General features: G+C 49.3%; 1 protein-coding gene across 1 annotated transcript; it reads right to left on the reverse strand.

The window, feature by feature from the left end:
- Positions 1–8,611: 8,611 nt before the first annotated feature.
- Positions 8,612–13,939, reverse strand: LOC102909929 (non-histone chromosomal protein HMG-14). Its single transcript, XM_076549293.1, has 6 exons — positions 13,787–13,939; positions 13,582–13,611; positions 13,462–13,491; positions 13,312–13,362; positions 10,784–10,906; positions 8,612–9,200 (listed from the first exon to the last, which is right to left on the reverse strand). Exons 1-6 carry the CDS (start codon positions 13,799–13,801, stop codon positions 9,156–9,158), a joined length of 294 nt encoding a protein of 97 aa, XP_076405408.1. The 5' UTR covers positions 13,802–13,939; the 3' UTR covers positions 8,612–9,155.
- Positions 13,940–14,757: the final 818 nt, after the last annotated feature.

Here is a 14,757-nt window from a genome sequence, read left to right on the forward strand (position 1 = left end):
CCAGGAGGTGGTGGTGTACTCCTTTAATCCCAGCACTCGGGAGGCAGAGGCAGGTGAATCTCTTGAGTTTGAGGCCAGCCTGGTCTACAGAGCAAGTTTGAGGATGGCGAGGGCTACACAGAGAAACCCTGTCTCAAAAAACAAAAAGATTAAAAAAAAAAAAAAGCAAAGCAGGTTAGAGCTGTGACGGTAATCTCAGCATTCAGGAGGCTGCTGCTGGTGGACCACAGCCTGGCCTACACAGTGAGATGAGAGAGAGCTGGATAAGGTCTGTACACCTCTAATCCCAGCAGCTGGGAGGTAGAGGGAGAAGGGTCGGGAGTTCAGGGCTATCCTCAGCTATGTAGGGAATTTGAGACGAACGAGGGATGGTGACCGTTGTGAATTTAGCACATGTGGTTAACCCTCAGGTGGCCAGGCCAGGGCATCCCACGCATGAAGGAAGACACGCCGGGCAGATGCAGCGGGGGCAGTGGCTCCTGGGAAGTCATTCACACCCAGGGCTGCATCCATGTGGAGAGTTTATTATAATAGAGAGATGAAGAGAAAGACAGGAAAGAGGGAGAGGAGAGGGGGGGAGGTAGAGAGGGAGGGAGAGAGGGAGGGGAGGGAGGGAGGGAGGGGAGAGGAGAGAGAGGGAGGGAGAGAGAGAGAGAGGGAGAGAGAGAGAGAGAGGAGAGGAGTTTTTCCTTGGAATGAGACTTTTTCGTCAGGACATGGGCGGCCCCAAGGGGTGGGATATAGCAGTGATAAGGCTCAGGAAAGGTGCCGTGGTGGAGGTGCCTGTGGCAAGCCTGATGACCTGAGTTCGAGCCCGGGGGGCCCACATGGTAGTAGAAGAGAACCAACTCCAAAAGCTGTTTTCTGATTTCCATGTGCTCAGTGTGGCACTTGCACTCACACACACATGCCCTAAATAAACAGATAATAAATATAATTAAAACATCTAAAAGACACCCCCCACAAAAAAAGAGTTAGGCATAGACTTAATAAAGTGCATGCAGGTGGGATTCTGTGGGCAGGTGTGGTCTCTCAGATCCTGTGTACTTCCAGGTCTGCCAAGCTGTCCCTGTCTAGGTGTCCAGCTTCCAGGAGTTGCATCTGGGACCCTGGCATCTCCTGTGTGGTAACATCCATGGAAGCTACCAGGGAGCTAAAGTCAGTCACTCAGAGGAGAGATGCATGCTCACATGACTAACCCTACCTCAAAAAACTCGGGCAGAGCCAGGCGGTGGTGGCACACACCTTTAATTTCAGCACTCGGGAGGCAGAGCCAGGCGGACCTCTGAGATTTCGAGGCCAGCCTGGTCTACTGAGTGGGATCCAGGACATGCACCAAAACTACACGGAGAAACCCTGTCTGGAAAAAGCGGAAAAACAAACAAACAAACAAACAAAAAAAAAACAAAACAAACAAAAAAAAAAACCTGGGGCAGCAAGGCTGGGGTGAGATTTCCTGGGTCTAGCACTCACAGAAGAGGACATCCAAGAAGTGCTTGTACGTGCCGGGGCTCTCCAAGACTCCACCCTGAGTGAAAGCTTTTGTCTTTGCTGATTTCAATCAGTGCTTTGTCAATTTGATGGGATTTAAAGTCACCAGAGGAGCACCCCGGGGTGTGTCTATGAGAGTCTGACAGGGCAGCTCTGAATGAGGTGGAACCATTCCATGGGCTGGGGGCCCAGGCTGCATAAGGAGAGCTGAGTGCCAGGATGCAGCCTCTGTTTGTGAACAGAGATTGAGGTGTGACCAGCTGCCTCACACTCCTGCTACCATGCTATCGACTATAGACAGTAGCTCCCTTTGCAGTTGGCCCAGATATGCCCTCTGTCTTTAAGCTGCCTGTTACCAGGTATTCAGTTCACCACAATGAGAAAAGGAATTAAAAACACTGTAATAAAACATAATCCCAACATTAACTTCTTTTTTCAGAATCCTATGAGTCTTTCTGATAAATTGCCAAGCCTAAATGTTGCCTTGGGACCCACCCAAACCCAAGGGCACTTAACTCATGTAGGTAGATTGGTATTTTCTCCATGAAATAGAGCCCATTTTCAACCCTTGTGTGAGAAAATATAAAAGTGTAACAAGAACCTATATGGACACCTAAGAATCTTGGCTATGAAATCATAAAATGGAAAGAACCAAGATGCTCTTCAAGTTATGAAAAGGCAAAACTAGTCCCTGGGACCCTGGTTTATCACATGTGAGGTCCTGGGTTCATCCCCAGGTCCCCAGGGATGACAAAAGACCTGCTGATCTATGGTGGCTAAAGCTTTGGGGGGCGGGTGTGAACAAGGTGTGTGTTCTGTGACCTAAGGGAGTGAGCAGGTGTACTGACAAAGAGGAAGCCCAAGACTGGAACGTTTCACTAGATGCAAATTTTACCTCCCAGAAAAAAAAAGGTAAAACCATATGCAAATATTGAACTTTAATTAATAATATGTGTGCAGAAGCTGTAGGGGAGGGACGTGTACTGATGCTGTGAAATAAAGGAACAAGACAGGTTCAGCAACAGAGATGCACAGAATGGCCGGGCAAGCAGGAATCATCAAAAACACACATTGTAAAGCCAGGCAGTGGTGGCCCACGCCTTCAATCCCAGCACTCAGGCGGCAGAGGAGGCGGATCTCTGAATTCAAGGTCTACATATTGAGTTCCAGGACAGCCAGGGCTACACAGTGGACCCTGACACAAAACATACAAAAACACAAATTGAAGGGCCCATGGGTGTCTTCTACAACTTCACTGTATCTGAAAACTCTGTGTGAAGACAGGAGACATTGTAGCGCAGGCTGGGGACACTTGGTTACTCTTGCCCAGCAACTTAAAGCAGGCCATGCTGCTTTGTGAGTCTGACCAGTTTTCTGAATTATTCAGCAAAGTGTATTTTCCTTTTTTTCTAGCATGCTTTCCTTAATGCTTACTATGTAGACCAGGCTGGCCTCCCCACACCACCACCCCCCTACCGCAGTGCTGGGATGAAATCCTCGTGTATATACCTGTGGACACCAGAGGATAACTTTTGAAAAGTTGGTTCTTCCACCATAGAGATCTCAGGGATCAAACTCAGGACATCAGCTTTGGTGGTAAGCACCTTTACCCAGTGAGCCATCTGCTGGAGGAGACAGTACATAATTCTGTTGTTTGAGCCCTCCTGCCTCTTACAGTTTACAGTTTCGTGTGTGTGTGTGTGTGTGTGTGTGTGTGTGTGTGTGTGTGTGTGACAGCCATTTGTGACACTGAGGATCAAATCTAGGGCTTCACACACGCCAGGCAAACACTGCACCACTAAGCTACATCCCCATCTCATACTTTGTATTTTGCTTTTTATTTGGAGACGAGTTCCAGACAAATTGCCCAGGCTGGCCTTGAGATTTCTCTGTAGCCCTGGGCAGAACAGAGTTTGCAGGCCTCTGTGTCAGCCAGTCTGCCAGGGAGGTGGGGTGACAGGCCTGTGCCACCAGGGCCAGTGCTCACAACTGTCTTCCTTTTAAAGCCTTTTTTTTTTTTTTTTTTTTTTGTCTTTGTTTTTGGAGACAGGGCCTCTCTGTAGCTTTGGAGCCTGTCCTGGATCTTGCTCTGTAGACCAGGCTGGCCTCGAACTCACAGAGATCTTCCTGGCTTTGCTAGGATTAAAGCTGTGCACATAAAGCTGTACTGTGAGCTGAATCAGGCAGAACTGGAGTTTGTGATTTGAGCACTTCCACAGAAACCTCCTTCACAACACCTTGCTCTGCAGTTAAGGGTCAAAGGAGATGGGAGGAACTAAGCCTTGTGTGGTGAGCTGTATCCTGCCTGCCTTCTGTGGCCTCCTCATGGCTCTTTACCTCTATTGCTACCTTCTGTGATATGTCCTTTGTCCCAATTCTTCAGCCTGTGAACATGTAGCTGTACATGGCAAAATTACAGACGTGATTAAATTCAGCACTTTGAGGAGATGTTTTTGCATGATCTATGTGGGCCTGTGTCTTTAAAGTGAGACAAAGAGGTGGTAGGGGTGAGGCAGAGAAGACTTGGAAGGAGTCTGCGAGCCAAGGAATGCAAGCAGCTCTGGAAAGCGGGAGTGCAGATCTGCTGATTCCTCTTGTGTTCTGTATGGTCTGAAGAATGTGCCTGTGGTTTCCAGTGTTTAGTTAGCATGTAGTAAGCACAAGGAAAAAAACAACCAATAGCAACAGACAGGCAGCAAAACATCATCAAACCTGTCACCCACAGAGAAACCCCATCTCACGATACAAAACAAAACAAAAACAACAACAAACCAGAGCCCTGTCTCCCAGGTGGAGTCAGGACTAACCATCACAGGATCAGCAGTGTGGTTACTTTGCTTAAGCAGCCGGAGTCAGCCTTTAAAAATGAATCCTACTCCAGCCAGGCATATTGGTGTACACATCTGGAATCCCAGGTTTGGAGAGGTTGAGTCAGGAAGATCAGGAGTTCAAAGCCAGCTTTGGCTACATGGGGGGTTTGTTAAGAAAGATGTCAGGGCTAGGGATATAGTTGAGTGGGTAGAATGCTTGCCTAGCAGATGCTCCGACGGTCCCTGGCACCATATGAACCAAGCATGCTGATACACACCTGCCATCAGAGTCGAAAGCAGCAGCAGTTTACGGTCATCTTCACCTGTCAGGGAGTTGAGACCAGCCGGGACGGTGGCGCAGGGTCGTCTCCAAGGGGGAAAGAAGACTAGACTCAGCTGCATGAGAGTAAGTTGCATACAGCTGTGGACAGCTGACCCCCTGGCCTGCAAAGGTGCAGCTCATAAGGAGCAAGCTGTTTCCAGAGCCAGCTGTTGATGTGGCCACAGTGCACAGCCTCATGTCACTTGCCACAGTGAGCAGTGTCCTGTGTATGTGGGGTGCTGGTGGCTAACAAGGACTCTCACATATTCAAGTAGCTCAGGCTAGCCTTGAAATTTTGTTGGTTTTGAGATGATGTCTCTATATAACCCTGGCTGCCCTGAAGAGCACCACGTAGTCCAGGCTGACCTTGAACTCCCAGGGCCGCCTGCCTCTGCACCTCCTACACGCTGCGATTAAAGCTTTGATAAAAAAAAATGTTTTTAAAGATTTATGTACATGGGTGTTTTTTGTCTGCACCCCAGGAGAAAGCATCAGACCCCACAGGACTATACTTACAGACAGCTGTGACCCACCACGTGGGTCCTGGGAATTGAACACAGGACCTCTGCAAGGGCAGCCAGGGCTCTTAACCCTGAGCCATCGCTCCAGGTCCATGGTCTTGAATTTTTAATTCTCCTGCCTCAGCTTCCAGAGCCCTGAGATTACAGCCTTTTGAGTGGAAAGTTCTAGAAAACATCTTACTACATTTTACTTATTTGGGGTGAGTATGTGTGTCTGTGTGTTACAGAGTACATGTGGAGGGCACAGGAAAACTTGCGGGCATAGGTTTTCTCCTTCTACTACATGGGTGTTGGGAGTCAAACTCAGGCCGTCAGGTTTGGAGGCAAGTACGTTCACGGAGTAGAACCACTCTTCCATGGCAGTGAGATGTCACCCTAATTACAGACAGTTGGCCAAGCCCATGTCCCTAATCTCTTCTTCCCCAATGCTGTAAGGGAGACATAGGTATAAACTCTAGACCGTACTTTAAAAGATCTTTTGGAATGTGGCAGGATGAGTCTCCTCTTAATCATATGCTTTTGTCCAAAGTTCTGAGGGCTGGAGAGATGGCTCAGAGGCTGCTGCTCAACCATGAGGACTGGAGTTTGGATCCCAGCACCCACGTGACAAGCCAGGTGCTTTGCTCACACCTGTAACCCCAGCTCTGACCTGGGCAGACTGGAGAGAACCACTGGGGCTTGCTGTTTCCAGCCGGGCCAAGAAAAACACAGCCCTGTCCCAAAGAAATAGTTGGAAATGATGAAGGACAGCTGACATCCTCCCTGGCTTCTGTCCATGCACACAGGCACATGTAACCAACATAGATGCGCACACAAAGGATTCCTTTATGTGTGCTTAAATGTGTCTGTGTAGAGGTATGTGCACATGAGTAAAACAGGTGCCCTGCGGGAGGCCGGAGGCATCAGGTCCCCCAGACCTGGAGTAAGAGGCAGTTGCCAGCCACCTGACTAGAGTGCCAGCAATCACCCGGGGTTCCGGGGACCTGGGTTTAATTCCCAACACTCACATGGAGGCTCACAACTGAAATTCCAGTTCCAGGGGCCACTCTCACTTAAATGACCACAGGACCTAACAAAAGCCATTTCCCAACAAGATAATCGGCGTCATGAAGAGCTGTCCACTCCAATCCTCCGCTTACAATGGTAATGCAATTGTTTGTTCAAAGACTCTCCTCAACAATACGAAGTGAAAACCCATCCGGGACTAGAGTCCCCAGCTTGTCACTTATTAGGGGACACAAACTACAGCACATGCACATACATACCAACCTTTAGGCACCATGTCACCCCGTGACCCACCTTTTTCGTGAACTCCTCTGACCTCTCCATGTTCCTTCTATAGTGGCCACACACCCTTGCAGATGAGCGAGCAGTGGGGTACGGAGCAGCAGGCAACACACCCCACTTGTGCTTGCTCTTGCCTGTCACTGCTCACACTACACTCCAGACCCTCGACAGTACCGCAACACTTGCTTTTCTCAACGGAGCGTCTGTGAGGCTGCACCTGGAAGGCGGTCTGTGAAGGACAGAACCTTCTACACTAGATTCTTGTTCCCTTTCCCTCAGCAGGTGTCAATAGTCCAGGCTGGCCTTGAACCTCTGATCCCGACACCACCTTCCAGGGCTGAGATCACAAGTTCATGCCACAGCTGTTTCAAACTCATTAAAAAAATAAAAAGAGGCTTGTCAAATGGACTAACTCTGATGTTTATCTCGAACGAACGTTTTTTACTATCTGTTCCAATTTTGTCTCTACAGATTTTCTTTTGCTGTTCTTCCAGACAGGGTCTCTGTTAAGTCCTGGAACTCACTTTGTAGATCAGGTTGGCCTTGAACTCAGAGATCTGCCTGCCTGTGCCTGGGACTAAAGGTGTGGGCCAAGAGGGCTTCCCCCACCCCAACCCCCCCATCTACAGATGTTTAACTACTTGCCTCTGCTTCCCTAGGGCTGGGATTCAAGTTGTGTGCCAACACACCAGCCTATCTCCAGTTACTAACCACATGCACATACATACATGTTGCTTCAGGTCATCTGGAAGCGACACACTCATCGGTACACTCAGGACTTCCTTATGCTGTGCTGCTTTGGGGCATAGGAATGAGACCTCTAATAAAGAGCAATTTAAAATTTTGCTGTTATGTATGTGTGTACCATGTGCATCCCTAGTGCCTGTGCAGCCCAAGAGCACATGGATCATCCCCTAAACTGGATCAGGATGGTCCCCAAGAATAGCAAGTGCTCTTAATTACTGAGCCATCTCTCCAACCCTAAAGAACAACTTTAAAGAAAGCTTTAAGGGCATGGTGGCATGTGCGTTTAATCCCAACATTTGAGAGGTACAGGTAGGTGTATCTCGGTGGGTTTGAAGCCAGCATTTTGAGTTAAACTTTAAGTTCCAGGACAGCCAGCCTAGTTAAAAAACTCATCTTTCAGACCCTGTTGTAGAATCTTTTCCCCGCTCCTTTGGCAGTGTTGGGGAGACTCCAAGGCCATTCAGATGCTGGGCAAACACTAACACCAACTTACAGTCCCAGCCCACAGATATTTTCCTATGTGTTCTTAAACAGGAACAGAAATCTAACAATGGCCGGGCGTTGGTGGCGCACGCCTTTAATCCCAGCACTCGGGAGGCAGAGCCAGGCGGATCTCTGTGAGTTCGAGGCCAGCCTGGGCTACCAAGTGAGCTCCAGGAAAGGCGCAAAGCTACACAGAGAAACCCTGTCTTGAAAAAACCAAAAAAAAAAAAAAAAAAAAAGAAATCTAACAATGAACAGAAAAACTTCCCTGGCATGTATGAGGACCCAGAACACTACTAACCTGGTCAAAGGTGCATGCCTGTGACCCCAGAATGTAAGGCAAGAAAATCAATTCAAGGCTACTAAGCAAGCTCAGAGGCCCATCCTCTGAACATGAACATACATATTACATGAGACTGTCTTAAGAATCTTAAGAATCTATCAATTAAGGGGCTTGCACTGTTTCAAAGACCCAGTTTATCAATAACCCAAAGCGTCCCAGTCACCAGTAAGTTCAACACACATCTCAAGCCAAGTAAGTAAATCTCAAGAATAAGAAAAGCCATGTGTGATGGCACATGCCTTTAATACAGGCACCAAGGAGACAGGCAGAAGGATACCTGAGTTGAGGTCAGTCTACAGAGTGAGTTCAGTGAGTTCTAGGACAGCCAGGGCTACACAGATGGAAAAAACAAAACAGAAGTTAATCAGAAAATTAAACCAACCAGGCACTTTGAATACTCTTTCACAACTGAGACTTTATTGGTTGAGTACACAGACATTTCAATTCTTAAAACATGGACCCAAATTCTAAGAGTCATACATTGTGTTCACGTACCCAAAAGAGCCATGTATTATTGTTTCTCTTTGAACTTATTCCAGTGATGTTCCATCCTAAGCTTGGCAAGTTTTCCCTAAGACCTCACATAACAATCAAATGCTCACAATCCTTAATTCCACTGACTCACAATTTTATGCCACATACAGTACATATTCAAAATTTCAATCTTTCACAGCACATTATCACAACTGTTAGGAAAATGGACTGCCATGACCAGAGACAGTTCTGACAGGGCAAGGACCGAGGAGTGGTTTTTTAGGATACAGTTCTACTAGAAACACGAGACCAGAAATAACTGAAAATATTCCAGACACAAATGCACGACCAAGACTCCAAGTATGCTTTGTGTTGTAGGATATAAAACTAGCCCCCTCTACGGAATGTTATGGTGACCCCCGAGACAGTCACAGCCTCTCCTGATTCAGTATCCTGCTATTTTCTGGTTGTACCAAAAAATAAACAACCAGCAAGTGATTTAACCTCTTAAAAAAATCATTTACACTTAAAAAATGGGATGAGGCGGGACTTCCCCCCACCTTTTAAAAATGTTTCTAGAGCTACTAAAAAACTCGCATTTACAAAATAGTTGATAAAAATATTCCTCTGGATTGTACAAGAAGGGAGGCGGGGACACTGACAGACACGATGGATGGTTAGTCGGACTTGGCTTCTTTCTCTTCGACTTCAGAGGCAGGACTCTGCAAAGCACAGGAAAAGTAAGGATTAAATATGCCGTATGTCACAGCCACAATCTCCACCATTGGTGCACTTCCTCTCCACATAGCCCTGGCTATGCCTGGAATTTATTATATAGGCTAGGCTAGCCTCAAACTCAGAGATGCACCTTCCTCGTATTTGACAACTAAGCAGCCAAGACAAGTGAATTTGTGAGTTCAAGGCCAGCCTGGTCTATAAAGCCAGTTCCAGGACAGCCAGTGCTACATAGTTAAGACCATGCCAAAAATACTACTACTGTAATACTATTCTAGCTAGAGATCGGCTTGGTGGGTAAAGCTACCTGCCACACAGAATAACTGACAGCTCTAATCCTCAGCACCCACACAAGTGCCAGGTGAGTGCTGCAGTCCACCTGTTATCCCAGCAGGATTCAGCAAGGGATCCCATCAAAATACTTAAAAATGGAGAATATAACAGCAAAGGCCACCCACATCAACCTCTGGCCTCCAAGCATACACAGTAAGTATGTATGTTCAGACACCATAAAAACTGAACATTCCAATTTGCCTTGCTAAGTTTAGCAAACACAACAAAGGGTTAGAAAAATAAGAATTGTTAAGCTTGTCAGGCATGGCAGCACTTGGAGGCTGAGATAGGTCAATCAGTTCAGGTCTAGATTAACATTGTACTGCACTTTGAGTCTTCCCCACAGCTCATAAAAAGACTGAAATCGGGCTGGAGAGATGGCTCAGAGGTTAAGAGCACTAGCTGCTCTTCCAGAGGTCCTGAGTTCAATTCCCAGCAACCACATGGTGGCTCATAACCATCTGTAATGAGATTTGGTGCCCTCTTCTGGCCTGCAGGGACACATGCAGACAGAACCCTGTATGCATAATAAATAAATCTTAAAACCCACATTTTTGTCACAAAGGGAATGAGTCTAATCATTTATGCACCCAGAATATGTAAATAGGGATTCCAGTGTAAGACCACAGCAGTGTTAGGCAGAGAAAACCAGTCCACTAATTCCAACAAAGCCTTACAAAGTCACGTGAGAAAACCTTTATGATCTCTACATTCCATTCCTGGTGAATTGGCATAATCACATCCAAATAAAACCCAATTCACTAAAAAGTGTTACTCATTCATGAAGGAGAACTATACAGAAGAGTTAATCATAAAAATCTAAACTGAGCTGGGAGGTGGTGGTGAATACTTTTAATTCCAGCCCCTGGGAGGCAGAGGCAGGCAAACCTGAGCTCAAGGCCAGCCTGGTCTACAAAGTGAATGCCAGGACAGCCAGGGCTACATAGAGAAAATTTGGTTAGAAAAGTAAAACAAAACCTAACCTGCTACATAAAAAATCTAATTTAGCTGGGTAGTGGTGGCGCATACCTTTATTCCCAGCACTCGGGAGGCAGAGCCAGGCGGATCTCTGTGAGTTCGAGGCCAGCCTGGGCTACAGAGCGAGTTCCAGGAAAGGGGCAAAGCTACACAGAGAAACCATTTCTCAAAAAGCAAAAACAAAAACAAACAAACAAACGAATTTAACATCTGTAGATCAAACTCAGTATGTGAACGCATGCACGTGCACTCTTCTGACCTGGTTCTCAGCCTCTCCATTTTCTGCAGGCACATCTGTGGTTTGTTGGTCAGCCACCTCCGCCTGTTTGCCCTTTGCTCCCCTCTTCCCTTTTGTTTGCACTTTTTTGTCTGATGGTTTATCCTAAAACAAGAGCAAGAGAATACTTTAATAAACTTTGCATTCAGTTTTGACTTGATGCAGACTGTATCCACAACATACATCACAAACCAACCTCAGCAACTCTTACAGCCTTGTTATTGGACAACTTGAGATTCACTCCAAGGAGACAAAGATTCATCCCTAAAATTGCCATCACACATTAGCTATAAAGAAACCTAATCTTGTGCCATACTCTCCACAGCCCACGGCCACACGAGAGATTAAATGCAAAGGCCTTGTAATCCTATCAACCCAACAATTTCTTGTAATCGTAAGTAATCCAACTACCCAACAACTATTGTCCTGAAGACTTGTACCCACACATGTGGACCATTCACCTTAACCATGTACCGAGTTGTAAGGTCATGTTGTCCTGTCACACAGTCCCTTGCTAGATACTATACAATGAGTAACTAAAAAGATCAATTTTGAGTTATCATTTTCATTTGGGTGTTTGCAGAATCTGAAACGTACAAGTATTAGTGTGAGTATATAACTTGAAACATTAAGTTAACAGGTCATATTCAAATTACTTCCAGGCTGGACCACCAAGCCTGAGGAGGACCTCAATTCTCCACATCCACAGGAAAGAATCAACTTCAAGTTCTGATCCTCACAAGCTGTGGCACAAACGCATACACACATCAATAAGTGAATGTGATAAAAGCCAAACTCCTTATGGGCCCAAGACAAACAAGCAAATCAACAGTTAGGGAACACAAGGGTGGGGTGCCCCATACAGAAGGGTTGACTGTTCATCTGAACCATTCAAGACAGAGTTTCTGTTTAGTCCTTGCTGTCCTGGAACTCACTCTGTAGACAGACCAGGCTGGTCCTGAACTCGAGATCTGCCTGCCTCTGCCTCCCCAGTGTTTTGTTAAGGACAGGATTTCTGTGTAACAGTTCTGGTTGTCCTGGAACTTGTTTTGTAGACCAGGTTGGCCTTGAATTTACAAGAGATCCACCTGCCACTCCTGAGTGCCTTCAAAATGATTACTTTTAAAGTAGTAACACCCACAAGCTTATACTACAAGTTGGATGATTAAAACAAAGAAACTGGACATAAAAACTTAATGGAAATCTAAGAACAAAGCCCTTCTCAAAAGTTTTTCTTTTGGAAAGCCACGGGCCAAGTCTGTTCCTCAAACAGAGGCCAGGTGTAAGGAGGGATGCATGTATGCTACCCCATCCTCTGTATTCAAAACACTTACTTACCTCTCAACAAGAAAAGAAAATGATTACAAATGCTGCCCGCCCCAAAGCTACTCAAGTCAAACACATGCTGCTCCTATTTAAGACGCTACAGGAAGATCAAAATATAAATAGTACAAGAAACTCAGCAAACCACTAAGAATGCCAAATAGTTCAGAGAACTGTACAGACACCGATTAAGAGTCACTCCAGACCCTGACCAGTAAGTACTGTTTATGTCGGGATTACTGATGATCTGCGGCATGACAAAGTCTTAGTTGATGTTATCACCATTCCTTGAAGCTGTGTTTAAAAAGACCATAAGCTGGGACTGGGGAGAGAGACAAGGCTTGGTGCTCTCCCTGAGGATCCAGGTTCAATTCCCAGCACTTAACGTGGTGGCTCAAAACTGTCTGTTAGGTCCTTTTCTGGCCTCTGGGATGCACACACATGCATGCAGACAAGATAGTGATACAAAAACTATCGAGGGCTGGAGAGGTGGCTCAGATGTTAAGAGCACTGGTTGTTCTTCCAGGGGTCCTGAGTTCATTTCCCAGCAACCACATGATGGCTCACAACCATCTTTAGTGAAATCTGGTGCCCTCTTCCAGCCTGCAGGGATGCAGGCAGAACACTGTATGCATAACAAGTAAGTAAATATAAATATATATAAAAACTATCGAGAAAACAGTTCAGTCTTTACTCAGGTGCATAAAATGTTCTTTCAAAAAGCTTTTAAATTATGTGCATGCCTATGTGCCTGTGCATGGGCAAGCTGTGCCTGCAGAGGCCAAAAGAGGTTACCAAACCTTATCCCCTGGAGCCATGTGTGACTCGAACAGACCCAGGTCGCTCTGCAAAGAGTGTGCGCTCTTAACCGGTGAGTCATCTCTTCGGCTCATAAAGTGCTTTTCAGTCTTTTAAAAAGGCCTCTATTTGTGTACGAGTGTATGTGCACAGCCTGTACCTGGAGGTGCTGGAGGTTAGCAGGGGATCTGAGACCCTGAAACTGGAGTTAGGGATGCTGGTGAGCTGCCCCCCACCCCGTGGGTGCCGGGACCTGCACCCAGGCCCTGCCCTGTGCAAAACCAAACGCTCCTAACCCCAGGGATGCACCCAGCCGCTCCCAACAGCCTTCCCGAAACCACCGAAATGCCAACGGAGCGGCCTGCCTGCACATGCGTTTCGAAACCTACCTTCCCCGCGGCCTTCTTCGGCTTCGCGTCCACCTTGGCAGGGGCGGGCTTCTGGGGAGTCAAGGAAAAAAGGGGGTAAGAAGAGGCGGCGAGCCGTCCCGCGGACGCCGGGTCCCCGCTCGCCCGCCCGCCCCGGCCCGCGGTACTCACGGCCGACAGCCTCGCCGAGCGCCGCTTGGGCTGCGGAGAGAAAAGGGAGCGTGAACGCCGCGCTGGGCGACCCCCGCGACGCCCCCGGCCCACCCCGGCCCACCCGGGGCCCGCGCTCACCTCCGCCTTGGCCGCTCCGTCCGCGCTAACCTGGGGGAGCAAGCACACCGGAGAACAATGCGGCCGCGTGACGCCCCGCCCCGCCGCCCGCGCCCCCCGAAGGTTCCAGAACCCGCACCCCCCGAGCCTCCCAGGCCCAGGCCCGACCCCCGCCGCCCCCGACCCCGCGGCGGGCTCGGCCGCCCGACCGCCCCGCCGCGCTCACCTTCCTCTTGGGCATCGTGGCGGCGCTGGGTGGGAGGCGCGTGCGAGGCCGAACCCGTCACGGAGCTACACCGCCTCGGCCGCCACCGCACGAACTGCTGCGACCCGCCGCGGGGGCGGTGGGAGAACCGGATGGAACCGGATTGGGGCCCGCCCCCTCTCCCCCGCGCCTCCCCGCCGGCCGGGCCGCCCCCGGCCCCCATTGGCTGCGAGGCCCACCGCGCCCCGCGAGCGCCGCGGCCCGCGGCCCCGAATAGGCGCTGCGGCCTGTCACTCCGCCGCCTCGCCCCGCCCCCCGCGGGCCCCCCACCCCGCGGGCGCGACCCCGGCCGAGGGGCGGGCCGGAGCCGCCCGACCCCGCTAGGTAGTTTGTTTGAAGCCGACAGCAAAAGTGCGGTCTGCGCGCCGATTCGTCGGGGCGCGTCACGTGGCCGCCGCATCGCCGTCCCACAATGCCCCGGACGCTGGGCGCTCGCGGGGCGAGGTTCCCCCCGCGCGCCCTCGCCCGTGGCGTCTGTGCAGAGATGGCCAGGGTTCGTGACCCCCGCGCCCTCGCCCGTGGCGTCTGTGCAGAGATGGCCAGGGTTCGTGAACGCCTCGGCGAGACCTGCCATGAGCCTGTGCTGGCGCAGGCGCCGGCTGGGGCACAGGAGCCCCCCCACCCCCCCGAGGCCGGGGGTGCGCAAGCGCGCGCGGGCAGGTCGCGCAGGCGCAGCTTCTCCCGCGCGCCTTTACGGGCCTTGCGCTATTGTGGTCCGTCTATGTTTATGTAAATTGGTTAAGGTGTAGCGCGTGCAGCTGTTGGGATCTCGGGGCTTGGGTCCCCGCCGGCCCGCCTGCATCATCCCGCAAAACCTCACCAACCGGAGACTTCCTGTGCTTGAGTGTGTGCAGGAATCCCACCCGCCCCTACGGGGCCTGTGTCTTCGCTCAGCCGCCCTGTTGGTTTTAGCTCTGCATTCCGAAGCCAGG

Source organism: Peromyscus maniculatus, chromosome 12 (genome assembly GCF_049852395.1).
Source record: "Peromyscus maniculatus bairdii isolate BWxNUB_F1_BW_parent chromosome 12, HU_Pman_BW_mat_3.1, whole genome shotgun sequence".
Lineage (NCBI taxonomy): Eukaryota > Metazoa > Chordata > Mammalia > Rodentia > Cricetidae > Peromyscus > Peromyscus maniculatus.